This window comes from Prenolepis imparis, unplaced genomic scaffold, assembly GCF_030444845.1.
Source record: "Prenolepis imparis isolate NDT839.2.m4 unplaced genomic scaffold, iyPreImpa1.0 SCAF_7, whole genome shotgun sequence".
Classification (NCBI taxonomy): domain Eukaryota; kingdom Metazoa; phylum Arthropoda; class Insecta; order Hymenoptera; family Formicidae; genus Prenolepis; species Prenolepis imparis.
Genome location: NW_028141165.1, coordinates 7,710,837 through 7,731,726, shown reverse-complemented (window position 1 = coordinate 7,731,726; position 20,890 = coordinate 7,710,837). Strand labels below are relative to the sequence as shown.

The 20,890-nt window shown below is 36.7% G+C and overlaps 2 protein-coding genes across 15 annotated transcripts in view; one reads left to right on the top strand and one right to left on the bottom strand.

Annotated features, from left to right (window-relative positions):
• The window catches only part of Wb (wing blister), a 197,696-nt gene extending 194,685 nt beyond the window's left edge, over positions 1 to 3,011 (top strand). For all 3 annotated transcript variants that reach the window (XM_083041632.1, XM_083041631.1, XM_083041633.1), the window contains one exon: positions 88 to 3,011. In XM_083041632.1, coding sequence (XP_082897758.1) covers positions 88 to 230 — 143 coding nt within the window. In that variant the 3' untranslated portion in view covers positions 231 to 3,011. The remainder of the gene's footprint in view (positions 1 to 87) is intronic.
• The window catches only part of Patronin (calmodulin-regulated spectrin-associated protein patronin), a 73,648-nt gene continuing 54,303 nt past the window's right edge, over positions 1,546 to 20,890 (bottom strand). For 5 of the 12 annotated variants that reach the window (XM_083041636.1, XM_083041634.1, XM_083041637.1 and 2 more), the window contains exons 8-27: positions 19,637 to 19,718; positions 19,024 to 19,237; positions 18,364 to 18,895; positions 18,024 to 18,190; positions 16,186 to 16,362; positions 14,041 to 14,174; positions 13,739 to 13,895; positions 13,459 to 13,657; positions 12,959 to 13,191; positions 11,383 to 11,557; positions 10,947 to 11,221; positions 10,316 to 10,609; positions 9,899 to 10,135; positions 9,546 to 9,723; positions 8,825 to 8,944; positions 8,176 to 8,271; positions 7,520 to 7,618; positions 5,852 to 6,046; positions 5,386 to 5,668; positions 1,546 to 5,231 (exon numbers count right to left, since the gene is read on the bottom strand). In XM_083041636.1, coding sequence (XP_082897762.1) covers positions 5,087 to 5,231; positions 5,386 to 5,668; positions 5,852 to 6,046; positions 7,520 to 7,618; positions 8,176 to 8,271; positions 8,825 to 8,944; positions 9,546 to 9,723; positions 9,899 to 10,135; positions 10,316 to 10,609; positions 10,947 to 11,221; positions 11,383 to 11,557; positions 12,959 to 13,191; positions 13,459 to 13,657; positions 13,739 to 13,895; positions 14,041 to 14,174; positions 16,186 to 16,362; positions 18,024 to 18,190; positions 18,364 to 18,895; positions 19,024 to 19,237; positions 19,637 to 19,718 — 3,992 coding nt within the window. In that variant the 3' untranslated portion in view covers positions 1,546 to 5,086. The remainder of the gene's footprint in view (positions 5,232 to 5,385; positions 5,669 to 5,851; positions 6,047 to 7,519; positions 7,619 to 8,175; positions 8,272 to 8,824; positions 8,945 to 9,545; positions 9,724 to 9,898; positions 10,136 to 10,315; positions 10,610 to 10,946; positions 11,222 to 11,382; positions 11,558 to 12,958; positions 13,192 to 13,458; positions 13,658 to 13,738; positions 13,896 to 14,040; positions 14,175 to 16,185; positions 16,363 to 18,023; positions 18,191 to 18,363; positions 18,896 to 19,023; positions 19,238 to 19,636; positions 19,719 to 20,890) is intronic. The other 7 variants (XM_083041639.1, XM_083041640.1, XM_083041638.1 and 4 more) reach the window with 7 other exon arrangements.

Sequence of the window (20,890 nt, the reverse complement as noted above, 5' to 3'; positions counted from 1 at the left end):
TATTTCTGTGTGTTTATATAATCATACATTTAACATACCTATCCTGGTATGTATGATGATAAAATAATATGGATTCGTTGTTTCCAGCATCCGCTCAGAAAGGCTCGTTGATAACGAGAGACCACTTCAACGGGTGCATCAGGAATGTGATGATAGGAGGGGAGAGACGAGACTGGACGGACATGGCTGAGCTGCACAACATTCATCTGAGCTCCTGCCCGGTTCAGTGATAGCGGAAGAGAGACAATTGCCTCGATGATCAGCATTTTTTAAAAATAATAAATGGTTCCAAAGACTGCTCGAGGAGTTCGCGATCACACCGGGATTAACGTGCCATATATTCGCAGACGACGATTTCTTTAAGACGTAAGACTTTAACAAAGCCAAAAGATGCTAAATCGTTTTCGTTAGGCTAAAGATCATAACTTAAAGGGTAGAAAAAAGAAAGAGAAAGGGACGCGTCGGTTCTCGCGACAAATTGTAAATGATGGCACGAACGAGCAATTATATCGTCGAGCGAAAGACATTTTCGCGCAGATAGCGAGAAAAGAAGCCACTGCCATATATACATATATATATATATATATATATATATAGTTTAATTACTCTCGCCGCGAACAATATCTGTGTACATCAGTATTTAAAAGCCATTATTTATTATTGTTAACGTAGATCCAATCTAATCGTGATCTCGTGATCGTCGCGTCGACGATAGAGCGAATTAATACGCGAATTATACGATTTTGTACTTTTATAGCGAATAGTAAGACTATATGTACATTGTAGGAGATCGATCTTGAAAGATTTCGAAGAAAAAGAAAAAATCAAGTAACACAAATGCCCTGTAAAAAAGAGAAGTGTCCTTTAATCACGCACACGCAGAGGAGGAGATAATCTTCGAAGAATATGTTTAATATTTAATAATATTCTCTCTCGATATGCACACCCACACATTCTCTCGTTGAACTGTAATATATTATACAGACGCAAAAATGAAATTAACAAATGGCGCACATCTGCTGTTATGTATAAAATATATATATATATATATATATATATATATATACACAACAAGAGAATCACGGCCCTGTCATTTTTGACTTATCCCCTTACACTTTTGCTCTAAAATAGATTTCTTATAGACTTTCGGAAGTCATAAACGTAGTTTTATAGAAATTTTGGATTTAATTTCATCTCTTCAAAACAAAGATTAAATTAACCAGTCAAAAGAGAATAGAAGAATTAAAAGCTTCCGAAAGAGAAAGAAAGACGATAAAAAAACCTTATAATTTATGTTATAGTCGTTTTTACGAGTAATTTTCAGATATTTTATATGTATTAAAACTTGACAAGTTTTCGCCAAAACAAAAAAGTCGAAATATTTCAAAATATGTTATTTAAGTTTATATCAATGATCAAGATCTCCTTTGCGGAAGAGTAAAAAGTCTGTTACACATACATACACATGCATGCATACATACATACATACACACGAATGGGTTATTAAATTTTATTGATGACATTCGCTGCGAAGAGATGCTAACAGTAAATTATGACCCAAAAATCTTACATGATGTACTGAATAAATATACATATCGTCGAGTAGGTAGGTATACGTTTCGTTTTTTTTATATGCATATAAAAACATAATATATTTACAGACACGCGCGCAAAGCGCGGATATAGAGAACTGATTCGCCTTGACGTGTTGAAATTTTTGCGACAATAAAAATCGGCAATTATACATATCTATATATACATATAAAAATTTTTTTTATATTTTATACATATATGTAGATATATATTACGTAACGATAATTGTTTATTATTATTAGTAAGCGCGATTGAATTGCGGCGTATAAATTTCCGTCGTGCCGCAATTTTCGCAATTGTGTCCTTTGCCTTTCTTCCTGTCTTCCATGACCTGTCATCCCTTAATTTTTTTCGTCTTCGTTCAGTTATCACATCTGTCTCTAGCGCCACATTTTTTGTTTCCCATCAGCTCACTAATAATATCTATTTTTCGAAAAATATAAATATCAAGCATAAGTGATCATCATCGAGAAATCTCTCGTAACGTCGTAACTTTGTAATCAATCCCATCTCCGTAAGCCATTAATTCTCGTTGGCTCTTAAAGATTAGTGACTATATATATATATATATATATATATGTATATATATATATTTATCGGCAATCGTATATTTATCCCTTTCTCTCTCTATTTTCATTCCCTCATCATCATCATCATTATAGATTTACCACACAATTTACACTCCATCTTAAAAAGATATTCTTTTTTCTTCCTTTATGGCTTCCTTTATACTTTTATACCTCACATTCGATATTGTCAGGTCGGACTGTTTCTGAATCTAATACAAGATTCTCTATCTGATAACACTCTCTTTCTTTCTCTCTCGCTTCATAATATTCAGGTAGATTTACAATAGACAGGAATATATAAGAGCAAGTGAACTTCTCTCTCGGTTACTGTGTATAATCTCGACGGAGTTTTAATCTCACAAGTCCCTCTCTCGTTACGTGGTTAAAAGGCGGGACGACGAGTAGTAAAGCCAGAGATTGACCGGACATATCCCATATACGAATTGAAAATACATACTCTTCCGCGGTTGCTGGAGAACATTCGGAATTCGATATGTGTCGCGTATTTGTGTATCCTTAATAATCCTGTTACGTTTTTTTTTGTTACGCCGTCGCGGAATATGGAGGGTCTATCTGTACTCGGACATTACATTTCGGCCGAGTCGAAGACTCATCGTACAAAATGATCAGAGAGATATTTTTAGATATTCAGACTTCGTCCGTGATTAACGAAGAGATCCAGAGAGAAAATGATCGTACGAAAAAACGAGATAGACCCCCGATATTGTCGTATAAAATGTCTACTTTAAGTCTACCTATCTCTAGTCCCCTCTCTCATGTTTCTACAACGTCACGATGAAGGAAATATATATATATATATATATATATATATATATATATATATAGATATCCGTTCAACGAGAATAAGGAAGCCGATGCCAATTCCCACGCGAAAGGCGAACGTCGAAATTTATATGGCACAATAAATATATAGCATAGTTTTTCTGATAAATTAACATCATCATCATTAATCATCATTCACATACACACAGATCTGTTCGGGCTGACTGAATTAGTTTCGCTGAGAGATGGCAGGGGAGATACCCATGAGAAAATTCAATAGAGGGTTTGAGACTGTCAATTCGTTAAATCTGTCTTTACGCACTTATAGTCCAATGTTACAATGTTTCATAATATGAGGCTTCGCGAAGTGTTTCCTTCCCTTTTTATACTTCCGAGGAAAGCGGAACGTCTACTGACTCTCGAAATATAATCAACTTTCGTTAGCGATCGCTCGAAAAAAAATACAGTTTCATCGATAAAATACGTAAGTTTTTAGCGAGTCACTCTTTTCCGCCTTCCTCTTACAAAGACGATGAAGAACACGATCGCAAGCGCAAAAAAGTCCTTTCCCCCCTGTAGCAGCCCTTCCTCGCGAGGCAACAATATACTTATGCAAAAACATCCATCTTTTTTTTTGTACACAATGATATTAACTATCTAATCCCCTCCCGACGAAACGCATCGTTCGCTTTGGCGTAAAACTGTTATACGTACATATATGCCTTGCACAGCGTTTTGTCGCCCGCAAAAACGATAATGAGATGTCGCGAAGATATCGTAATATCCTTATACAAGGAAACGCGCGACAATACAATATACGTTCGCGTTGATCGATATAAGGCTGGTTTTTTACATCTTGCTCCCCGCTAATTAAGCAACAAACTTATTTACTTACAACGTGAACTATTATCCGCTCGTTCCATCCTCTTCCCCCCGGTCGCAAAAGTTTTTTCTCTCACAAAAAAAGGAGAGAGGAGGATGGAGGGACGTTTACAATCGTCAACAGTCGCGAGAAAATCGCATAGAAATACGCAGCATGAGAAATCATTAATTCAAAATCATCTCTTCCATTTGTTTCGAGAGCATCTCTGCCCTGAAAGACGCGTATCTCAACTAATAAAATATAACAAGTATAAAAAAAATGATACTTCCCGATTAAAAAAAGAAGACATTACATATATATATACATATAAAAAAAAGAAACGAATTGTTTTTCGATAGAATCGCGGCGGGCTGTTAAAAATAGAGAGAGAAAGAGAGAGAGGAAAAAGTAAAAACCACAAGTCAGCGATTTGCGTGTAAAATTAATGATCCCTCATATTTGCATTGTTTCTTTTTTTTATCTTATATTCTTTAAAAAGTTTCAAACGTTCTAAGAGAATAATCGTTCAATAATTTAGACCCCTTAACTTAGACAAAAAATTAAAAAAAAAAAAAAACTGCGAATCGCATTATGCACATGCACATTCACACATACACAGGCATGCATAAACACATACATACATGTACTCGCGCAAGAACAAATGCTAAATCTTTCTCTCGCTTTGCTTCGTACGATAAATTTAGGAAAAATTGCTTTAAAAAAGAAAAAAAAGACCTTTTGCGCAAATATTCAGTACAGTCGCATGCCCATGCAGTCGCAACACGGCGATTTACAAGATTACAAGACGGTTAAACATGTCGAAGTTAGTCCGCAAAATCGGAGGAAGGGTGTATTTAAAGGGGTATATTGTATACAACACAAAAATCATTCTTATATAAGTAGAGATACTGGTAAATCTTTATGACACAGTGATTGATGCTGACGCTCTCTCAACGAAGAATAAGAAAAAACACAAGAAAGAAAGTAAAAAACGAAACAGTTTTCCTAATATAATCAACGCTCTCCCCCCCCCCCCCCCATCTTGTCCTTCCTTCCCCTTTCTGGGAGAAGCGACGTGCAAATCGTTAATCGAGAGATTGTGTGATGATTTCTTTATTCAGGGGTCAGCATCGATCAATTGTCCTTATAAAATTGACTAAGAAACGCAATATATTCGCATTAATTTAATATGGGCCTGTATTAAAATAGTAACTATGAACAACAGAGGGCACGGTAGCGTTAATGTTAAGTTAAGTGTTGACCACTTGTGTACGTAAAACTATATGACGAGCGGTATGTCCTTCTTGTTCGGTAAGTTCACTTTTTTCCCTTGCCAGAGGCTGTTGTGTATCGTAAAGGCATCTATGGTCACCGTCAGATGCTTCGTGTGAACTTGCGAAAAACATTTTCCGCTGGAATTATATCTAAGAGGAAAGAGCAGAGAGGATCAACATTGAGATAACACACCAAGAAGAATTTATAGAATGTGTGGAACCAAAGAGTAGAATCGAGAAAAATTAGCCACTAGAGAGAGATTCGTAGGATCAATGGAAAAATTCTTGTATGTTAAAAGCTTACTTGAAAAACTTGTCGAACATATTATCGATGACTTGTTTGGGCCCAGTACCGTACAACTTGGTTATCTCCTCCCGTTCGGGACAGTACGAGTAGAGAGCGCGGAATTGACAGCCGGCGTCCCGAAACAGGATGAGAAAGTGTTTGCTCTCGGACCGGCTGATCTCCTCCAGGACCCTCGATTTGGCTTCCCTGTTCACCGTACCGGGAAAGACGCAGTACTCCACGGCGTTCAGCATTATGTTGCGATTTGACTTTGCTATCGGCAGCTTATACAGTCTCGGGCCTATAATGACACAGTCACATTCAGGAATCGAGTTATATAAAAAAATTAGGACGGTTCTTTTAAACAAAAAAAAAATTAGGTTGATCTTGAAATGACCTTGGTTAAAATTCAAGATTCAACTTCTTTCTCCCTCGAAACCAAACAACTTTTGTTCGTAACGTTGTTTTCTAAACGTTGATTTACCGTTGTAGTCCATCATAGAACTAGGCGTGCTGCTGATATCGCTACTGCCGTCGTCATAGATCCTCTTCTTCGAGGTCATTAGGGCAGGTGGCAGCGAACCAGGACCCGAGGGTGATGTCAGATGCCTCATGCTGCCTATACCTGGACTGGCAGCTCGTCTCGGCGGCGTCGATCTACCCAGGCCGCTGTCTGAATCTATATGCCGACACATCATACGATCTTGATCATTACTCGCACCTGCGAACGCAGCCTTCGTATTGTTAAGGATAGAGATCTCAACGAGGCGAGGCGAAACATGTAATACTTTTCACAGAGAGATGAATAGAGGATATTAATTTACAATCTTTTCGTGATTATAAATTTCTCTTTCTTTTGGCACAAGCAATCGGAAGAAAGGCTTTTTCGCTTTATTAATGATAATATGTATACAGTTAGCAACCGCGTCCCAAAGAATGTATTAGTCACTTGTTACGAGGCACCTCGCTTACCTTAAGAACGTCTATTTTTTCGCAACTATATCTCTTATGCAAAAAAATTATTTTTTTTCGAGCATTTAAATATATTGTTTAACAAGAGGATTGAAAACGTTATGTATCTATCAGCTGGTTAAACTGCTGACTGCACTAGAATGATTCTCTAATGTATAAAATTTTTAATATGTATTAATTATAGAGGAATTATATGAATTTTTCGGTAGATGCTAATAATGGTGATTTATCAGCCAAGAGTGCTAATGATTCGTCCTAATGATTTAATAATCCGTGAGCTATGCGAAAAAAACGTTCGATCGATTATTAATTGACTTTGATAAATAGACATATAGCAAATTCATCCATTTCTTTGCATACGAGAAATACGGAATGAATCTCAGATCAAACATCCCGGTGTTTGCGATGAATTTGCTATACCTCGTCACCACAATACCTGGAAATAAAAACAGCGAAGGGATACAAAGTGGAGTTGTCCAAGGTGAAGTGATGGGATAAACCAGGGACACCTAGATATATGATGAATCGGGAAAGTTATCGTATAAAGACGGATATACCACAGATCATGGATAGAATAAATCTGAAAGAAACATCGAGATCGAGACAAGATATACCCACAACCAGCTATACAACAAGCTCAAAACAAGCCTTCAATCGAACCTTCTCTACGCAGCAACAGCAGCGACAGCATCAGCGAAAATGAGTTCTTCCTAAGAAAATGACAAAGTTCCGCCTCGACGAAGCTGCCAGGAAGAAGCGTTTTGCGCAAATCAACAATAATAACAAGTCGCTCGCGAAAAGAAAAAAGGAAAGATTTCTCTCGTTGTGAAGCCAGGTGGGCGGAACTTTGCGTTAACTTTGTGCGCTAAAAAGGAAACGAAAAGAGACGAAAAATGTAACGTATGATCAACGTGCGTGTATGAGTCGGTTTTAGGTACCACTGTCACCTTGTGCTCTTCAAACCTGTCGCCATCATGCCACTACGTATAGGTGTGTGCGTGTGTGAGTGCGCGTGAATGCTACTCTGCCTACGAGAAACGGGGGGACGGTGATGATAATAACATATAGATATACATATTGTAATATATATATATATACATGGGACACATTGAGAGAGACTGTTGCACGATATAGAAGGGAGAGATCGAACGTATTTCCAAGTCACTGTGGTGCTTCTTACCGCACAAATTCATCAGGGAATTAGACTTTCTCCCCTTAAAGTTTTGGTAAGTCTGGTATTTAGGCCTGCCTCTAACCTGTTGTTGAGACTCCTGCGCATCTGCAATAACGCAATGTTTGCCTTGTTACACTCAAAACGCCATGTACGATCAGAAAGAAAGAGATTAAATAAGTTGGGAAAGAGAGAAATAAGGGAGAGGAAGGGAATCAACATTCAACTACGAGCCATGTATGTCATCCGCGAGGGGGTACATCAAGAGAACTGAGGTGGCCGGTGCAGTTTTTGGTGCAGAACAACAACTGCTTGCGTTCCAACTGAAAGAGATGTTCACTACTAAAGGCGCTACTTGTTAATTAACAAAAATAAAAATAAAAAAAGATGAAAAAAATTAAGAAAACACAGTCATGTGTTCGCGACCTCATTCGATCGCTCGTAGGGATTATTATGATTCAAACGCTAATCAAAATCTATTTCGAACACACATTCATCGTAAGATTCTCAGTTAGCTCTGCCCATACCTCAGTGTGTATGTGTGTGATACATCCTGCAATGAGTCTACTTTCATCAAGCAACGTATAATAAAAAACGAGAACAATCGTATACAGAGAGAGCCTGCGGCATTCCGCGCATTAAACTTCGTGTAACATCGAACCCACCTCTGGAAGTCTTGTAGGAGCCACGTCGACCGAGCTGATTCACGCTGCGACATGGCGAAGAGCCTCTACCATCATCAGGTGAATCTACGGAAGATACTAAAAAAACGGGGTATCTCTATTACAATTGGTTTTAACTCATTGTGGGTTTTTTATAACGCTACTTATATATATAAATATAGATATATATATCAAGTTTTTATATAAAGCCACTATCAATACATTATACATCGAGTTACAGATATCGAAATAAAAGATGTACGACCATGCCAAATAACAAAAACAAGTGCAGTAAAATAAATATCTTCTTTATTTAAAAAAAAAAAAAAAAAAAAAACTATGTAACTTTGTTTTTTAAAATTGACTACTTTTCTTCAGCAAAAAAATTATATATCGCCATTTTCATCATATTTCAATTTTTTTTGCACATAATTATATAATTAATGCGATATATTTTGTTCTATATATTTATATTAATTCATAGATGTAATATTATCCTTCTTTCTATCTGTTTTTATATAAAGCAGTTAATTTTAATTTTTCGCATCTAAAATTTTTGGAAAAAAAAAAGGAAAAAATTGCGAGTTGTGTATCTGTATCGGATATAAATGCTGTGAGAGAGACAGAGAGATAGAGTGTGTGTGGTGCATACCCCTGAGACTGCCGCCCCGATAAAGAGGGCCGGAACGTCGGTCATCGAGATGAGCAGCTGTGAGACTATCCTGCGAGCCCCGGTAGTAGTCTCGCCTCATCGTCGGGGAGGTCAGCGACGCTACAGTAAGTGTGTTAGTGCAAAACAAAAAATCGGCTCGGTATTTTCTGTCTACTATTCTAGTCTGGCGTTTTTATTGGATCGCGATCGGCGCTCGTTCTCGAATCTTAGCGAGCGATCGTTGAACTAGCAATAGACGAGAAAATTCGGAGCTCGTGAATATGTGATTGGGTGGCAAAAATTCGTAAAAGAAAAAAAAACAAATTGCAACAGGAAAAAAAAACAATTAATACAGCAAGAGTGACATATCGCTAAAGATTACGGAAGAAGAAAACGGCTCTGATCGATAAAAATCTTCGCCATGCAACGAATAAATGCAAAATTACGGTACAACATCGAGGAGACTGTTGCTATTAGAATATTATAACGAGGGAATGCATGTTTGTGACACAACCAACTTGTAAAGAGATGTCTTCTTGGCGATTAATTCGAAGAAGAAATACTTCTTTTCCTATTATTTTTTTTTTACATTTTAGTAGAATTCTATTAATACAACAAATCTGAATTTCTTGTTACTTTTGCTATCTAATCCCCAAGAAGCATCGATCGTTGCAACAGATTATTCATATTCTGCGAGTGTGATCTGTAACAGCAATCTCACCTGTACTCAAGTTAGAAGAGGAACCCTTCTTCCCGCGACTAGGTGTAAGAGCCCCGGAGTCCAACACCGTACCTGCGTCTCCGTGGATCGTTTTGGGCCGGGGTCGAGCAGTTGCAGTCTTGTTGCGTAATTTTGCTGGATTTATTGCGTTGAGGAGCTCCTTGTCGATTACTTTGCCCTAAGGGTCAACGATCAAAATAATTTACAACTGTATAAAACAATATATATATATTAAGTTTAACGTAATATTAATAATGTTAAGAGATAATATGTGATTTCTTGACGATAAAAACTTTCATTGTCAATTCTCTCTATGTTTGTCAAGTGTTCATACAATTTTCGCGCACACTCACTTCTCTCTCCGCTTCTTCTATCGCCTTCTTCACCTTATGATGCTCCAAGATAGCGGCTCGCCTCTGTCGTTCCTCCTCTTTTTTGCGAGCCCTTTCCTCTATCTTCATTTTCTCTTGTTCCCTACGCGCCTGGGTCTCGATTTCCTTTTTTTCCTTTATTTCCTCCTGCCTCTGCCTTCTTTGCAGCGACATTAGCATTATCTTCTCTTTCTTCTTCTCCATTTCGTCCATAGAGTTCTGTAGAGAGATTCGACTAAAGTATTTTATACACGAGAATTTTATCATTTTGTAAAAATTTGATAATTTTTTAAATTTATAAAAATGTTATAGTTGAGAAAACGAAGACTATATGTGCATCTACGTAGGGAATTTGTTACTATTGCTGGAATATAATCAATATCATTGTAATTCACATACTGGATCGGGATTTGTAAGTTGATTCCCAATCACCAGACCAACTCCGGAAACGTGTGGACCTTCCGCGCTGCCGTCGCGCTGTTTCTCCCTCTGTCGTTCTCTCTCTATTTCCCTTTTAAGCTCCCTGTCCCTCATTTCTTGCCTCTGCTGTTCCCTCTCTTCGACCTGTCGCAATCGCTCCCGTTCTAATTCTCGCTGAGCTTCCGCTTGCTTCTGCCTTTCGACTGCGTTAATAAGAGGCGATTCGGAACGCATAAAGTCCTCGTGCTCGATGTAAGACGATACACTTCGTTCCTGAAGAAACAATCAATTGTTTTTTAAAAATATTCATACATAACATGATAATTCACATTATCTTTGTCAAATTATTTTCTCCTAATATCGACAACTTAGTTTCAGAATTTGCAATTTATAGTTTTTGAAATACATATATCTTCTTGAAAAAAAACATGAAAATGAATCGGTATATATCTTTTTTCATCAAATACATTTTCAATCAAAATACATTTTCCTGTAGTTAATTTTGACGATGTTTCAAGGATGAATCACAAACAAACAATCATGTAATAAGAGAGCAACGTAAAAGAAGAGATAAATAAGAGAATAATAGCTAAGAATAAAGTGCGCTCACCTTTTTCGGAGACATTCTTTTCACCCTGAGAGTCGGTTTCGGCTTCTTGGGAGCATCATTGTCAAAAGAAATGTAGAATCCTTTCTCACCCGCGTCCGTGGAATCGAGAGGAGTAACGTCCGGAGTGACTGAACGCGACGTTTCCCTTAATGACGGATGAGGTTGGAAGGAATTCTGTGATATCGTGGGTCTGGTTGGCGATGGTATTCTATACGTACGACTGCCCGACGTGATGTTCAAGCCTCGAATACCTTGCGCGATGTCGTCATCGTTGCCTTCAAAAGAAAAAAGGAGATTTAAAAAGAGAGCTCTCTCTTTACAGAGTATTGTCTTATATCTTTTCCTAGATTAATATATGAAGGAAAAGATGATAAGGAAAATTAGATATTTAATTGCAAAATAATAAGATGCGCGTGAATGTGTAAAATTTAATTACCAATGAAAGATATATTCTGTGGCTTCATATCATCAGCAGGTGGAGCTGGTACTGGAGTATGCAAAGCGGTCACCTGCCTCTTCTCCGTCGGGCTTTCGCATGAGATCGGGATGTGATGTACAGTTGATCTCTTAGGCTCGGGACTTTCACTAATTAACTGACTTATTCGATGAACCTGAAGTAACAAAACCATATAGATATAAAAAAAGTAAAAGTAATATATATATAAAATCTTGTATATTACAGGATAAAATATATGGTTTATTAATTAATATGTCTCAATAAAAGTAATATTATTATATACTTTTCCGCGCATAAATTATATATAATCTTGAAAATGTATAGATAAATATAATATATAATATCCAGTTTGACATACAGAATGTCTTAAAATCATGTCCTTTCAATTCTTTGGAGATAATTTTTCCTTAGCAAAATGTCAAGATCTCAATATACATTATGATGTATCCCTTATGAGGAATTAAAACAAAAAGGCTTTTCGCAAATTAAATTTTGTTGAATTAAAAGATTAACAAAAAATTACATTCTTAATTTAGTGGGGTTTTATTTTATATGACAGAATTTTAATTTAAGCCTTTATTGTTAGTTACAGACATCTTATAATAAAAAAATGGAAATTAAAAAAAAATGTTAATCTCCTTCGATATGAAAAAGTCATTTCCAAATTGACCATAAAAGCTATTAAAAGAGTATATCCAGTGATTTTGAAACACTCTATATATTGATGTGTACACTATAGATTTTTAATTAAAATATACAAGACTTATACGTATAGTAAAAAGTTTTGTATTTAAGACACACAAAAGTGTAATAAAATGACATTGAGACGAAACACTGAAAACACTATCACAACACTATTTTCTCGTACATATAACTCAATAATTGCTTTTTTTTCGTCGACAAGTATCTATCAAGATGGAGACATAAACGAGTCGAGACAAACCTCGCGGAAGCATTCGCGTGAAGAAGTTGCAACGGCTGACGACGAGCGAAAGAAATACATGTCATTTAAATTTACAAATCACTTGGAGACAGAGAGAGAAGGTTGTAAAATCCTTGCCGCAGCGCGACCGCATATACCTGCCCGGTGTGGGTAGCATCTGCCATGTTGGGTGTCAAGAACAAGTGTCTATAAACGTGCATTACATCACCGACTGGTTCGCATGCGTGTAGAGTCTCGCACACGAGACTCGGGCCGAGCCTTCGTATTGAGGTGACCAAATCGAGTTGATGATCAGCATATACATACATACATCGCTCGGCAATAACTTTTCACTCACGCTGCGTAATCGCTGCTGGGTGCAGCGTTCAGAGTCTCTCGCCCCGTCGTCTTTCTATCTTTTGCAATAAAATGATGCGTGCATGCGTGCATTGCAGAAGTATGCAGAAAAGCTATTGGTACAAATATAAATAGAAGTGTACGTGTGTATATGTATGTGTGTGACGAGAGAGAGAGAGTGTGATAGCTTTAAAGATATAATAGAATTCTTACGTCTAAGCGCGCAAAAAGAACACGAAGAGAAGATAATTGCAAGAATTAAACGGGGATACTCACAGCGTTACGATGTTGCGGACTAGCAGTTGTGGCTTGCGTTTGATTGAAAAGCGACGAAGACCCCGGATACGTCGGGCCGGGATGGCTCATTTGATTATTACACAGACTATGATCCCCGCCGTTAAGATACCTCGCTTCCTGAGTATCGTGCAGAACGAATGCCTTTTGCGTCGGGTGCGGCGCGGCCCAGGTCCTCGTGGGATCCGCGTACATACGCATATCCTGCTGATAAGCTGAAGAAAAACGTTTAAAAATTATTTATTAGAACATATATATAGTACAAAAATAAATACACCATTTTTACAAGCTCTTTGGATGACAAGAAAATTAACATATATCCGAAAAATGTCATCTCAACAATATTATATATAAAATATTATTAATTTATGCATTAATTTATCTATTATAATTATATATTAATTAAATTTCTAAGCTATTTTATCAATTGATGAGTTTATTCGAGAGTTTCTTGGCTCTGTACAAAAATAAAGATGATGTACCGGCAGGTTGGGGGCTAAATCGAGAATCCATAGACTGCTGATAGCCCACTGCAGCCATTTCGTTGGCTAGACTTTGAGCGGGCGCCGGCTGACCCCACATTCTCCTCTGCGCTTGCGGTTGATCGTGCAAGTAGAACTGCGATTGCTGCGGATCCTGCAGTCTGGGCGTTAACGGATTCATCGGCGGCATCCCGTAAGTCTGCGAGAGAGACAAGAGCTTTTGAGAAAATCGCGGCCGACGGTGTAAACGAGATGTATCTTTGAACAAAAAACCACTCACTTGGTGTATATGCTGTTGACTGAGACTCTGCAGTTGCTGGAGCTGTTGCTGCATCTGCTTCTGATGCTGCGTCATCAGGTGTTGCTGCTGAATCTGATTCTGCTGGCTCGCCAAACGCTGTATGTCCGCTTGAATGTCGCTCAGGCTGCTATTCATACTACGACAAACATTTTTTTACATGTCTATTGTAATTTAGAAGACGCTGATGCATCTTGAAATGTGTAAAAACAATCACACTCATCGTACATCTTCTTCATTTTTATTCATGAAGTCTAAGTTCTAGAAAGAGCTAATATACTAACTGTGTTATAGATTGACGATATTGTTCGGGATCCATGTTCTCGATATCCGGAGTGCGTCTGGTTTCGATGAATGGCGCGTTCCCGTCGTGTTCCAACCACTTGTGCTCGACGTCTCGCACATCCTCACTAATTTCCTACATTCGTTATAAGAGAAATAAAATGTTTCAGAGGTGAATTACACAATATTACAAATGTACATACATATGAAGTGTTGCTGATATAAGAATGCTCGATTTAGTTTTACTGTTTTGTCTTTATAGAGAACCTAGGAATTTTCACATGACAAATAAAATAATTAAAAGTTTGGGATTCATATAATTTCATGTTTGTAAAATTAATATACACTTGTTGATTCATGGTATGTCTTGCACGAATTAGAAATAATTAAACATAATAGATAAAATCTATATATATGTGTGTATGTATGAATCATTTGTCATTGTCTGGTCTGCACTTGTGTGTCCTTTTACGTGACATCTCTCGTTAATCCTAAAGCTACGCGAATATTTACCCGAAGTAAGCACGAGTAAAACATGATTGAAGTTCGAGACTTAATTCCTCGCACGTTCAAAATAATTGACAATCCACACACAATACAACGGAATTGATCTAGTTACGGTCTGGTCCGGAAACTTGGTGACACGATCTATAGACGCGACATTTATCCGTTTGTTTGATCAATATCTTATGTAACTTGGAATAATGTCAAGGCTTGTTTCTCAAATTTCTCTATGCTTTCGGTGTAAATTTAATTTTCAGGGAGCCCGCATTAATTACTCCTGTTGAATTTAAATGACTCGCCACTGAAGTCGTAAATATAACAATGTAATTAGGAACGAAAACTTGAATGTTCGAAAAGAATAAAGCTAATTACAGAAATGCATTATAATATATACACATTAAAATTAAAATTTTGATTAGTAAAACAACTCTATTGATAGAAAAGAGAAATCATTATATATGATATTTGAAATCATGATACAAGCGAAATAAAGACGATTCCTCATATAAATGCAATCAAAAATGTGGAATAAAAAGTTTTCAACGTCATAACTCGGTATGAATAAAAAAATAACACAATGCATTAATTTCATGAAATTGCAAATTATTGAAATTTTACACTACATTTTCGATTTTTATTTCCATGAGGAATCACCTCTTTATTTTTCGTTGGTACCACAATTTCCAACATCCTGTATATATTAAGTCATTTGATTAACCCCATCACCCGACACAGATGTAAATGCAAGCAAGTACATCTACTCTTTTTCCAGGGAGTGTTTAGTATTTTATCATGCATGAGCATTATATTAGCAAATTAGAAAAATTAGCGAGTCATCTCGATAAGGTTTCATTCTCCTCTGTACAATACATAAAAAAAAAGAGAGAGAAAGCGTCGAGAAGTGTAATAATCGTCCATTATAAAAAGTATTTTACATTATGTCTATTAAAAGGATAAATATACAAAGCGGCAAAGTACACTTTATAACATTATTACGCTCGTTTTGGAAATCATCTAAACATCAAGAGGGAAAAATGATCGGTTCGACAAACAATTCTATACTGTATGTCCTTTCGCTACACCTGCGCATAGAGATGTAAAAAAAACAGATTTTTTTTCTGATAGAAAAACAATAGTTAAACAAATTTTTTTCATCAAAAAAAATATTTCATTATTTTTTAAAATATAATATTATTTTTCTTTATATTCTTTTTGTTAACATAAAAAACAAAAGTTCTTATATTTTTAATTTATTTTTTCGAAAGTAATTTTAATGGATTAATGAAACTTTTGCATCAAATTCAAGATAAGTCGGGTAATTTTCAAAAATTTTTATTATGCGTCTAATTGAAAATTATTCAAATTATCATCTATTATTTCATTTCATCTAAAAAGAAAAATGAAAAATCAATTTACAATAATCAAAATATAAAAATATTAAATATCTGAAAGAAAAAACAAGTTTGAAAACAAAATTTTTTTACATCTCTATCTGCGCATCAGAAATAAAAAAAAAAAGAATTTAATCGACGTTTGAAAGCCATTCGCATAATAAGCGCGTATAATAATGGTCTATTGGGAAATCAAAGGTAATTAACTTCTTCTGAATTAACTTCTTCCACTTGCACTTGCCGATATCGTACCTTGAGCGAGAAGGGTCTCTGTGGTTTTTCTTGAGGGAGTTGTTGGGGTACAGAGGCCTCGGAAACGCTCGTCGGAGTCGCCCCGGAAGACCCGGAGGTTACAGGAGTGGGGGGACCGACTGTCTCGGCCGGACTGTCCCCCCCGGACGTTGACGAAGAGGGAGATTTAACCTTACCCTGCAACCAGCCCAACCAGCGTGCCTTGTTAAGAGTACTCAGAGTCCGCCACCACCAAATCACCGCCACCCAAAACGCCATGGTGTCGAGCGCGTCTCACTCCCCCCATGGTCAAAGTTCAGATTCATTAACGCTCAAGCGCATCATCAGGTGTGCCAGAAAGCCCATCCAGAAAATGGCACGCAAATCATATCACTTAATTGAACAACGATTGACTTAGACTACAATAGCAATATATGTATTTGCGCTATCTATCTCTTAATTATAAATTATAAAGAAATTTCTCGTAGAAATAAAATTAAAATTAAATATCTGTATCTCGCGTTTCCAACTAATACTATAAAAAGACTATAAAATGTTATAATTATAATACGTTTGATTAGTTTTATATATATTATATTTAGAATCTTTCGACTTAAAACCTTTTTTTGTATTTCATAATGAGTAAACGTTTCGTAAGATATTAACTATATATATAAATTTTTTCTCTTTATACAACAGCATGCAGTGCTTTAAACAAGATGAACCCATCTACTTTTCTTCAATATTGTTTAACATTCAATGCATTCACGACTCTATCAACACTTTGGAACTAAAACGAACATTGAGGCGAGAAATGAAAAATAAAATTGCATACAATCCACTTATTGCAAGAATAAAGAAAAGACGAAAAAATATATATATAAAATGTATATCTCTTTTTTTTTGCAACTGAAATTGAACAACACTGATTACTCTCTAGTTCCAAGATGTTGATTGCTATATTTACAAAGAAAAAAGTCTGTCAAGTGCTAGAAAAACATTGAATTCGATAAACTGGCACACACAATTCCTGCCTGAACAGAAGTGTGATTTAAATAGAAATGTTCAATCTTGTTATAATACAGAGATTCAGTGCATTAGCATGCGCTTACCATCAAGTACAGCTGAAATGTCAGAAAGAGAATTGTGTTAGGACAACGTGGCTGGCAACCGAGATTATTTTATGGCGCAAACAAAGAAGAGATTATATATGTCCTACTATGTACAACGAAAGCGATATTACACGACGATGAACCAAAATCTACATGGAATCTCTACCCAGATAAAATCAGATAAACAGATAAGTTACGAATAAAATTCGATCCGTTATCTGAGATTGAGCAATATATGTTTACATCTACTACTTTACGAATTACATTACAATTTCAACTGATACATTTTATACATGTGTACAAGCAATACAGAACAATCGGGCTTATAATTTTGCAGTTAAAAAAAATATATATATGGGAAAAAAACAGCAAAAAAAAAAGAAAACTGTACTTTCTGAGTTCACATTGCTCTATACTAAACACCCGTGCCTAGATTCGAAAAGTAGCTGTTCCGCAGCATGGCAGACCTGGTGTTTTGATGAAACACTCAGAGCATTCAGAGTAATTTGTGTATCTCGATTCAATTTTAATTTTATTCATTATCAATCTGCACCTTTCTTTTCTTTCAAGAAAATAAAAAAAGAAAGGAAAAGAGAAACATCGAACCCCTAACTCTATATATAATACAGTGATATATGTAGAACTGATACGACAGAATTGATGGCGACGTTGAATGATGTTGTAGTAGATCAATGTGTAGCACAAGTCTTCCTAAATTACGTTTCAAGAGGTAATCGTATGTTTTACCTTGGTGACCGCCTGCAAGAACGCCGCCTTCCCTACTTTCTGCCGTTGCTTCGACATAACAACCTCCATCTTTCGCTTCTCATTCTCTATGTGTCGTCGCTTCTCTTCGAGCTTCAGCCGTATGTTGTTCAGCTGCGAGGCCATTATAGTATTACCGCCATTCTCATCTAGCATCACGGAATATTTTCAATTATTTCGAAGAGATGACATGAACACAATTAATAACATTTTCATGTAATTCCAAATTAGTTTGAGAAATCTGTATTTATTTTCCAAAGTATATCTCTCCAAGAGATATACATACGTCTAACTACTTTATACACGTATGTTTGAAGCTTACCGATAGAATGTTGCTCCAACTGTTGCGACTGCTGGTTGCTTTGTTGTTGCCACGTAGTCGTATTCGGCAGAGTAGCGAAGGTCGTTTTCTTCTCGCTGTTTCCGTTACTCTGTCTCTTGTTCGATTGCTTGACGTCGTCCTGCCGTTCCTGTTCCATGTACGTGAAATTGATCCCCTTTTCCGAGCTCTGCCTATTCAGGTTTGCGAAACTGGCGAACTTCGTGACGGCGTCCACGGCAGTATCGTTGTTATCTCCACCACCACCGCCGTCGTTCTCTGCGCCGGAATGTAAGATCTGCCGGAGAGCAACATTATCCAGACTGCTGTTGGACGCCTGTCGTCGCAGCCGCGGTGGCTCCTCGCCGCCGTTGCTGCTGTTGTAGCCGTTGTCCGCGATTATGTGCTGCACGTCGCTGCCGTAGACATCCTGGACGCTGGATCTCACAGGCAACGTCGGCTCGGTCGTGTTGCGCTTGCTGATGTGCGCGCCTACCTCTTTATCCGGATTTCTACCAAAATTGTGTAAATTATCCTGGATAAAAGAAATGACAGTGATCATACCGCTTGTCACAACCCTGAGGCAATCTTCTCTCTTTCTTTTTTTTTTTCGCCGCGACGAGATAAGACAACGAATGAGAGTCGCTGGCTCCTCCTACGTACCTGAGATCCGCCAAAGTTCTCGATGGTCAGCTGAGAATCGTCCGTGATGCTGTTCCGTCTGGACCGACGTCCGGCGTATGAGCTCCGTCGTTGATCCTCCCAGTTGCTCGGGCGTCCCGCGGCTTCGGTTCTGGACTTGTCATCCGACACGGAGCTCAAGGTGGGAATGCCCTTGCCACGGTGCACCACAAAGCTTTCTTCGCTGCCTGTGCGCCTATCAAGATAAAGAGACTGATAAGTCGAGATATATAATGATATTCCATGTAAGATACGAAAGAGAAGAGATTTTTAAATATTGCTTTAACCCTTCTGTCAATGGACGAGCACCTAGAGCAACTTTAAATATTAAAAATAAGTCGAAATTTTTCTGAAACAAATTACAAAAGGTCTTTGTATTCGAAAATCTTTTAAAATGTGACGAGAAAGAATATTTGATGTCCAGCAGCTGCTATAAAAAAATTGTAATGTGTCAAAAATATACTGTTAGTCACTGTTAGCTCATACATTGATGGAAAGATAAAAAATTATGCATTGACAGAAGGATTAAATTACATATTGGAATTAAATTAATTTCTACTAGTGATAAAATTTTTTATAGACATGATAAACATACCTATCGTCATATGGATGACTGTCGACAGTTTGTTGCAAAGATTGTGACTTCTTCACAGTAGTGTTCGAAGTTGATTTTGCAACTGGAAAAATCATTTAACGATGAATCAATCACATATATACATATATATATCTAATTAGATAAGAAGGTTCATTTGTCACTCAAACTATAGTCGAGAAAAAACGGTAAGATATTTAACAGATAATAAATGTATACCTCATGTTATACATTAAATAAAGCTTACAACAGATCACAACAGATCACTTGAGGGCGGTGTGAAATTCTCATAGATTTACTTTATACAGTAAAGCAAAGTTATTGATATAATATTCAATAATGAAAGCCGCAATAAAAAATCACACGAGAATTTCAACTCGCGCACATTTCAAGTATCGAAATATTAAAAGCCTAATGTAATAATAATATATTTTCAGAGAAAATATCGTATAAAAAAAGATACACATCGAGAGTCACATTACAAAAAATGTCTCTAGCATCTCTTGTCTCGGACTAAAATTTTGGAAAATAAAACGTAACACGAAACGAATAAAGCTCGAGATGTAACAATAAAACCATAAACCAAAAACGACCACCACATAAACGATAAGAATGAATACACGTCGCAACGTAATCGTACCAACTAAACATGGAGTGGAAACCTTAATGAACGACAAAGTTCTCATCTCTTTCTCTCCGTGACTGGTAGCAGCGCATGACTAAAATCGTTTCATGCAAAAAGAAAAAAAAGAAAGAAACGTGATGCGATAAAAGCCAATGTCCAATACATATTATATATGCAAGCGTTTCAGGCAGCCAATGACCAGATGTGTCGCAGATATACGCGACATTCGCATGCAGGCATCTCTGGTTCTCGGATGTGATTCTGTGCTCCCACGATAATAATCGGATGAAATGCAAGAACAATTATATGTGATTAGTAACAAGCAGTATTCCTCACACACGATTCACGAACTGTACTAAGAGATTAGTCCAACCGGATAGTCATTTCTATTTCTTTTTCGTGATCCAAAACGATAAATTATCGATAAAACACGTTGATCTTCTCTTTTGTTCCAGAAAAAAATTTTATAACATTAGAACACTTAAGTTACATATCTATTTGATATCTTAATTTTAAAGATAATTTTTGTTTTACAAAATAATAAGACAAAAGTACTTTTCTCTATGATATATATCTTTATATCTCACTGATAAAATAATATTGATCAATTTAAATTTAGAAACAATTAAGAC